The 9034-nt window shown below is 37.0% G+C and overlaps 1 protein-coding gene across 2 annotated transcripts in view; it reads left to right on the top strand.

The window, feature by feature from the left end:
- The window catches only part of ZFAND3 (zinc finger AN1-type containing 3), a 135347-nt gene that overhangs the window by 28390 nt on the left and 97923 nt on the right, over positions 1–9034 (top strand). The window contains exons 1-3 of one of the 2 annotated variants that reach the window (XM_083831972.1): positions 5008–5061; positions 6917–6957; positions 8999–9025. In XM_083831972.1, coding sequence (XP_083688098.1) covers positions 6930–6957; positions 8999–9025 — 55 coding nt within the window. In that variant the 5' untranslated portion in view covers positions 5008–5061; positions 6917–6929. Of the gene's footprint in view, positions 1–5007; positions 5062–6916; positions 6958–8998; positions 9026–9034 lie in introns of those variants that run through there. The other variant, XM_083831971.1, reaches the window with a different exon arrangement.

Consider the following 9034-nt stretch of genomic DNA (forward strand, 5'->3'; position numbering starts at 1 on the left):
TCCTTAGTTTAGATGCATTGGATTCTTTGTGGTTTATTGTATGAATCGTTTGGATAAGGCTTTACATTTGAACTCCATCAGTGCTTTTGTGTCAGAGCCCAAGATATGTTTTGTAAGGGTAAGGAGCTACTTTGTTGCTGTATTTTTCCTGTTTTCCCCTCTTGTGTATTTGTTCTGTTCTCTGGCCTTATTATAAATAAAGCATTTCAGTGTCTCTGTATATTTAAAAATATAAGAAGTGCTTCAGCCGAAGAGCTTTAAAAGAAGGCTTTAGTGTAGCTATTGGAAAAATAATAAATCAGAGTTCAGCTACTTCATTGGGATGCATTGGCATATTTTTTGACTGTGGAAAGTTGCCAAAAGGGCATTACACTTGTAAGCTGTGCTGGGCATGAAGTTTACTCTCCATTTCGTCTCAAATTGAAGTCAGGATGATTCGGTCAGTCCCTGTTGGCATGTGACTGACTAACTGAAGCATCGCTTAATGCCGCGTTCCAAAAATCTGACAATGGTAAGGGACACTAAATTGTTCATTGTGAAAATGAGGAGTCCAGAAATCAACAGCAGAAGATTAATGTGTTTTCCAAGCAAGAAAAACCTCTAGTAACAGTAATAAAATCTTCCTGATAACAGTTTCTAATTGAATTGGAATTCCTGTAATTGGTAAATACCCCAAGCATGTGGGTATAGAACAGCTGATGAAGTAGAAGATATAGACCGCATTTATGGGATATTTAATTTCAGATTTTAGTTCACTGAAGAATCTGAGTGTATGCGAATGTTTCTGTTTGCCAGGTTCTCTGCAAGTCCACCTGCATTTGACACGCTCCACTTCTGCTCTTCTATGTGAACAGAATTTGGCATCCATCATTCTTTCAGAATTACTGAGCCACCTCAGTCTAAAAATGTAAATAATTGTTTAAACTGTCCAAAAATCCCTTGACTGTATGCCATTAGAGAGACTACAAATTCAGGAGGAACTGAAATACCAAATATATAGCATACGTGAAATCTATGAGGTGACATTGGATTTAGACCAGTAAAATGGCTTTCTTGAGAAGCTAGTGTACAGGTTATACGGAATTTCCAAAGGGATGATGGAGGGTCTTATTAATACAGTCTAATTAACCTCCTTTCTGTACAAGGTGAAGTGTTATATTCTCAGAGCAAATGATGAAAAGCGTAAGGGAAATACAGAATTGGATCAATTTTCTTTTAATGATGAATAATCCTCCAAGTCTGGTTGGATGAAAGTAAACATGTGTGGGCTATGGTTTTGCTTTTACTGTGTGCCAGGATTCAGCTCGGAGTGAATTCTTCAGCAGAGTTATAAACCTTTGAAAATTGCTTTATAATGGAAATTGTGACAGACCATTAACTACAGTAGTATAAATGCATTGCTTTAACATATGCTATAGCTGTCCTTAAGTTGCCAAATACATGAAACAGTATGTGCAGAATATGTAGGGTGGAGGCTTCTGTGTGGTTTTAAGTAATTAATAACATGACTCATTACATGTTAATGTTTCTCAGACATACAGCCCATGACGTACTGGATGGGTATCATTCAGGAGCTAGGATATATTTGACTGCAGCGACATGGAGATCCCACTCTAATTGCTATACTGGAAGAGGCCCAAGAAGCATTTAACATGATGTGTTTAATCACCACTGCAATTATAGTGCCACTGAAGCAGATAGGTTTTCCTACTACCAAGTCATAGAACTTCTAAATCGTAAAGAATCATTAATAGATATGCTAAAAACTCTTGTTCCCAATAACAAACAAAAACAAAAATACAAACTTGTTCTTAATTTGCACCTGTGGCTTAAATACATTTACAATTAAATATCTAATGTATACATCCCATATGAAAGCTTTCTTTTTTCTTCAAATTCCGTATTGTTCCAGTCCTGAAAGACAACTGCGGAAAAATTATTTCCAGAAATTACTGTTGCTCTCTGGATTTTTTTTAGGCCCTCACAACACCTATGCTAGAATCATTACTTATTTTTACTCGTGTGCAGCCGTAACAGTCTTGCCGTTGGTGAGCATTTGCATTAATAAAGCTATTTCACTATTGCCTTAAATGTGTGGGAGTTATCATAATATAGACCAAATTGAACACTTCGTATTGCTCTTTGGCACTTTAGTGTGAAGTTTAGCTTGTATTAGTTTTTAGCGTTTCTGGTTAGCTTTTTCATCTTTCTTCTTAAAGATGGGAATGGGGAAGCTAGGAAATACCTGACAGTCTGCTGGAAAATGTAAGAGTTTGTTACAAAACCTTCGGTATTTATTAGGTATGCCTATCCAAGTTTCTTGGCAGAAAATTGTTTTCATTAGGAAGTCTGAAGATGCTGAGACGAAGTGGGTTTCTGTATAATTCTTTTAAACTCTCTTCCAGTGCTCAAAGTTTCTGCATGCAATTTATTCTTGAATCTTCAGACTGAGATTCTCTTTTAGATTCTGGCTATTTGAATGAACTGCGATACATCTAACAATCTTGTGAGATTTACGGCTAGAATTCTAACTTCTTTCTCTAGCTGTGGTTTCATATTGATAAAGTTATTTACTGGGAGAGGGCAAAGGAAGAGCAGGCTTCCAGTGAACACAGAAGAGTAGAAGGCACATTGATTTGGATGGTATCTTGCAATGGTACACTGCCAAATGGCGAGAAATAAAAGGAATAATTAGTACATTAGGGCATATATTTGAGAAAATAATTTTCAATGCTTTTAGTGGAGTAGATAAGGCCATGCCTTCATATGATTGTAATACATGAAAAGGGGATCAAGGAGGCGGAGTGGCTGAATAAGAATCTTAGTTTTCAGTTTTATTAATTAGTTACAATATATCAATACATAGGAGTTGAAGAATGTTATTTTTGGAATTTAGTGCTTCTCACTTTCCATTATGCATGTTTAATCTGAGATGCAGATGTTGATCTCACCAAAGTTAAGACCTTATAGCGTGTGTTCTTCTATCTATAGGTTTAAATAGCTTCATTTGCTATAGAAATTTGCAGGCACAACCATCCAAGTAAGGGATGATGGTTTGAATATCCTGAAATGAGCTTTATTTTTACCCTTATATATGATTTATTTAATGCTTGTAGCATAAATGTACTGTAGTTTCTGGGATGTCCTGTTTCCGTAAGTTTCCTGCTTTTTCCAAGTCCCCGCATCATTGTTAGTACTTTCAAGGCTGTGTTTTCAAGGAAGTTTTTGTTTGTTCTTGGAAGTGGAAACACTTTTGATACCTAAACTTACTGTAGACCAAGTCCTGTGAAATAGTTGCATGCAATTTATTCGGTAGCCTCTGGGATTTTTCCAGCTGGCTTGAAGATCCTCTGCCTCTCATTTGCTCTGCCACTTGACCTTCCGAGCATGATTCACCTTGTGGTTTCCAAATCTATATAATAATTTTGTATCACCCTTTAGTTAAATTGTTTCTTTTTGACAGATGGAAGTACCTTCAAGTAGGGTTTAGCTTTATATTCTGCCTCTAGATAATACCATTCTATTTGACTTGATTTATCCATAAATATGAATGTCTTTCTGAATACCAGCTTAAATTATGTACAAGTGGAGATTGTAAATTACTAATGCAGAACTGACTTTGTAGGGATATTGTGCATATAAAATGGATGCTGTAGTAACTCTGGATTAGATGCTGTTGAGCACAAAGCTGACTTTTATGAGGGAAACCTGGAAACTACTTTAATATGTCCGGTTAAAACCAGCAATTTGATAACTGATTCATCGGCATGTTGAATATCCCAACAGAACTGGGAGAGAAGAAAGGTGTGGAAGTGTTGGTGTCAGCCTGAAGAACTGCAGTCTAAAACGTACAATTCTCCCTGCCAAGGTTGACTTGGACTTCGAGCTGCCTATGCCTTATTCACCTTTACGCTCATTTTTATGAATGTTCCTAGAAATCTGCAATGTACTGTTTTTCCTAGAAGTCTTCTCTTTAAGTAGAGTTGACCATGAAGTGGAAACAAAGAGGACTTTATCATGACCACGTGTCGTGACCGTTTGACACCTTAATGCTCAGAGCTCTTCAAATAAAATTACCAGGAGAAAGAACAGGTATTACAGACGTATATTTGAAAAGACTGTCAGGAACATAGGAAAACTTATATTTTGGTGTTCCTGGCTGGTGATGTGCTTCTGGTGAATGCTGGAGTCACTAGGAAGTAATGTAAAATAGCAATGTGGCTAACAAGACTTACATGAGGAAAAATAGCATATATGGGTGTGCTCAGTTTTAAAGGGGTGGTGAGAGGAAAGGGGAAATCGTAGTGATGAGGGGAGGGATTTGCAGTGTACCAAAGAGCTGTCAAACATACCTTTTACTTGACAGACATTGGCGTGTCTTTCAGATGATACCTACTAACCTTGACATACGTAAACTGCTTGATATATTTTCTTAGTAAAAACCTTTGCTCTAATTAAATAGTACACTTTCCAGAAGGGGTGATGGTTAGTCAGCACTGCTACTGTCTCTAGTGTTTAAAAAAAAAAAAAGAAAAAGCATTATCTTAGTATTGGTTTAATGTCAATGCATCTGCAGTGACCTAAGTGTCTAAATCTAGATTCTCATCCAATGCTGCAGCCTCAGACAAACTGTGATGCCTTAAAAATGTGTGTAAAAGGATCAGAAAGTGAAACTTGAAAGAATAACAGTGAACTGAAGATATTTAGCTGGCATAGTTGCTTGTCCGGTAGCACTGTCCTTTCTGAAAAAACTGTTTTTGTGTTATGAGTAAATGACAGTATTTTTCTTTTTCATGTGGCTGTACGTTGTGTGTGCGCATGTGTTTTTATTGTTGGTGTGTCAACAAGTAAATATTGTATGAGGATTTGGATTGATATTTAACGGCTGAGATGGCTGATGATACCAGTGAAAACATTTATCATTGCCCATTCCGATGTCATCAATATGAACCATCTGAACTCTACTTTTCTTTTTCTTTGCTGCCCCTGGGGTTTAATGGCTTCGCAGAGAAGCTCCTGCCTGGCATATTGAGCTGCTCCAGAAGGTCTAACCCATAAGCAGTGAGTACTGAACTGCAGCACACTAATGCTGTAGGTGTTGACTCACCATGCTGTTTTTAATTGCAGCTCTTTTGAAGGTAGATAATCTGTGCAGACTGTCAACATAGATATTGAATCTTTGGGTCTACACTGATATGATGATGTATTTGTATGGCTACAAATGCTGTTCTGCTTTTCTTTTCCTGGGAATTAACTTTTCTCCTGTGCACATACTGTTTGCATTTAAAACTAGCTTTCATGTGTCTGTGGCTCCTGCTATAGCTGGCAAATGCTTACGTCTCATATCTGCAGTGAACTGTGTTCTTCTAGAATCCTTGAGCCTGATGTAAACCAGCTTTCAAATGTGCATGAATTGAAAAGCATCTGTAATGTTTTGATGTGACTAATACTAAGATATGATTGGTCAAGTCTGGATTTACTTTATAACTGGAAAGTCGTTCAAAATATCCATTTGCAAACTCTGTGGGGAAAAAAAAAGTATAATTCTAATACGTGTCATCATTTGCGATCTAATTGCTTTGAAAAAAATATTTTCAAAGTTTTTGTCTTAAGTCTTGATTTTTTTTAATTTGTATATTGTAAGGTGCAGATCTCATCTCAAACTCCATCCATGTTTGGCTGGAATTAGGAACCAACTGTTCTGGTGGTGTCAATTGTTTAAGTGTGCATATTTCCAACGATAAAGATGCAATTGATTTGGCTAAATGGGGTGTTCCAGCTAAGAGGCTGCCTCAAGGGGAAAAAGGTCTTCTGGGCACGGACAGTTTTGGTACAACCCTGCCTATCGATATGTACTTTCAGGCCTGCTCAGGAGGATGCTAATGCTGATATAGAATGGCAGAGCCGATTCAGGAGCATTGACTGAATGAACTATTGGGCAGTGTGCACAGAAACTGGGTTGCTCGTACCTGAAGGCATTTCAGCGCTTAGAGGCATTTTGAGAACTGTCTCCGGCTGACTTCATAAAAGAGAAGTTGTGATATTAGAAGAGTACTTTTTGTAAGCTGGGAGAAGCTCGTGCTCCCATAGTATACCGCTTTGAGTAGTTTCCTGGTAGCCCTGGAGAGGTCTGTAGCCTGAACTTTTGCTGTCGTTTGTCTGTGGGCCTACCGACTTTCTCTGAGGGTGAGAGCTTGTGGCCTAATTGCACCGACACTTGGGAGACATCTGGGAGGCTTAAGGTATTGCTGTCACTCTCCAGCTGTTTTTCTCTCAGCTGAAGGTTACTGCCCTGAAAGTCGAGCCACGCTAATGGATCATGTGAACTATCCTAGTCCATGTCAGTGCAAAGTCAGCCAGGTTATTTTAAATTACTGCTGGATGCAGCTGAGGGTAGTAATGAACAGCTTGAGGTAATAACTCCTTAAACCATTCCAGCTATACTTCCAAGAGCACATCTGTCTATGTCCTTATAAGCACAATACTTTAATCTCTCTATTGCTATGCTGCATTCAGGATTTGTCAGGCCTGCAAAGCTGCTGCCAAAGGGAGCTTTAATATCCAAGTGGAATGTGTTGGCTCTTCGTGTCTATCATTATCATCAGATTGTGATAGAAAGATCTGATTGATGGGTGTGCAAAAATACCTTGAATGGTAAAGGAAGCTTATTCTTGACTATGAGGTTAAATAAGTGAAAGTCGTGTTTTAAAAGCTCTGTAAAGAGGTTATCAGATGAAGTCTCTTCCCCATCCCCGTTCCTAGTTCGGCCACTTCTAGCCTATTGTTATCTTTGACTCCCAGCCATTTAAGTTCTTCCCCTGTCTGTACCCTTGCTTCATTCCTGAAAAGCTTCCCTGTGTTGATTAGAATTATAATAAATTTTTTAGCTCTACTTTTTTTTTTTATTTTGCCCCAGGTCCAGCAAGACTATGAATCTCTGTTCCAAATGCTTTGCTGGTAAGTGCAGTAAAAGGTTTTGTGTTTTTTTTTTTTTTTGTTAGATTATTGAAACCACATTGTTAGCATCTCCTTCAGGGTTTTTGCATGGGTTTCTCTTCCTTCAGTGTGTACATGCAATCAGATTTTCCTCACTTTGGTGCTTCATTTGTTTGCTAATCAAGAATCTCTTGTGTAAATGCACCGATGAAGCCTTGCTCTTGAAGTTTATGGAAGTCAGGAATGCCCTTGAACTAAAGAGCTCCACTGTTAGCACAGCACCTGTATGGATGATGTAGCTTTCACAAATGCAAAAGTCTGAATTTGGAATATTGTAGGATTTACTTGGTAATATTCTCTGAAGTGTGGGATGGATTAAAAAAAAAAAAAGAAAACTGCTATAGAAAACCTCTAGTTACATTTGTTTTTAATTTTCAGCCCGTGGAAATTAAATCATCAGTAGCTCATTAGCAATCTACTTATAATTGCTACATATTATTTTCTTATGCAAGGTCATCGCTACTGTGTAAGATGTTAGGAATTGCTACTGACCTTTTCCTGTTAGAATCTTCTGGCTTTGCCTTTTTGAAATTTTTGTGGTATTTTTTTAGTGTTGTAACCTTATTTTTAATTGTAATTGAAGTGCTTTCATAGTTCATGATTTCAGTTTCTCTTGGGGAACAGGTACAGTATTAAAAAGATGGAAAAAAAATTTAGAAGATTTCAGTCATTGGCTTGTCTGTAAAATATTCCCTTTTAGAACCGAAGCTGGCTATAATATTTGGCTTGCACTTCTTAGTTTTGTTTCTTTTTAAGGTCATTGGTTTCCAGTGGAAAAGTGATAGAATCTTTGAAATTTAAGGCAAAGTGTACCATTCCCGCCCCCTCCCCCCTCCCCCAATGCAAATGCTTTTACTGAGGTTTGTGCACCAAAAAAAAAATATTTTGACTTGTAGATTTCAAGTCTTGGGTTCAGCATCACTTCATTAACAAACACAAGGAAAATAAAGATTGTCAAAGACTGTTCAGCAAATGATGCGTATATTCCTCTGGCTATTTTCCAAATGCATGGATCACTGGAAGGGTATACTGGAGAAAGTGCAAGCGCTTACATATACTCTTTCACTACAGACCATGGTCAGAAGTATGCTGCGAGGTCTTTGATTTGACTCAGTACTGTTGTATTCTTATTAGCATTATAAAATAACTTTTGCTTGCATACTTCAGAAATGTGGATTTTCTGAGATACCAAAATGGCCCACCCTTCATATTATGGGTTTACCAGAGTACCCAAAACTTTATAACCAGCGGGCCAGGCATTAAATAAAAACATCTTTCATTTGGGCTTTATTTTTTTTGTTTGTTTGTTTTTGAAGACATTTTATGATCCCTTCTTGGCTTCTGTTCTGTAGTTTTCCTGAAAAGCTGTTCCCTCTGATCAAGTTCATTTTCTGCTGTAAAAATACACAATAATAACTAAAATGTGTGGTTTAGGGGGAAAAAAGTAGCTTCTCTCTAAAAATTTTCAAGATTTTCTTTGCAATTGTTATAGCTTGTTTATTTTATTGAAATAGTAATTCTCAAAAGTTTGAGAAACTTAAAAAGATACTGCTAATTGGAAAAAAAAAAAGAAAACATAGTATTTTGGTTTTTTAGTAGTTTTAGTATTAGATTTTAACTATGGTTCCTTCATCAACTAATAATGAAATAATCGGAACTCCAGTCCTGTTTGGGTAATAAGACTTGTGAGACTGAGTTTGAGTTTTTCTCAGATATACTAAAAATATTTTAGTGACATTTTTACTGGGTTTCCAGTCACAGTGTTGAAATAAAGAAACATACTTGTTTCTGTAAATTGAACCACCACAGACAACAAGAAAGCTGTTGAAATATGTTTTTAACTATTCCAGGCACTCCAAAGATATGATGTGGAAAAAAAATAGCTTTTTTCTTTTAGTATGGCAGGTTATTCATTCAAATGTATTGAAGCAGATTTGTATACCGGGGGAAATTGGGAATTATTATTTCTCTTGACCATCGTTTCCTTTCTCTTTTATTTTAGAAAAAAGAAATCCACACAACGAAAAAGGTTAGTAAC

The sequence above is a fragment of the Anser anser genome (assembly GCF_964211835.1).
Source record: "Anser anser genome assembly, chromosome: 3".
NCBI classification, from domain to species: Eukaryota; Metazoa; Chordata; class Aves; order Anseriformes; family Anatidae; genus Anser; species Anser anser.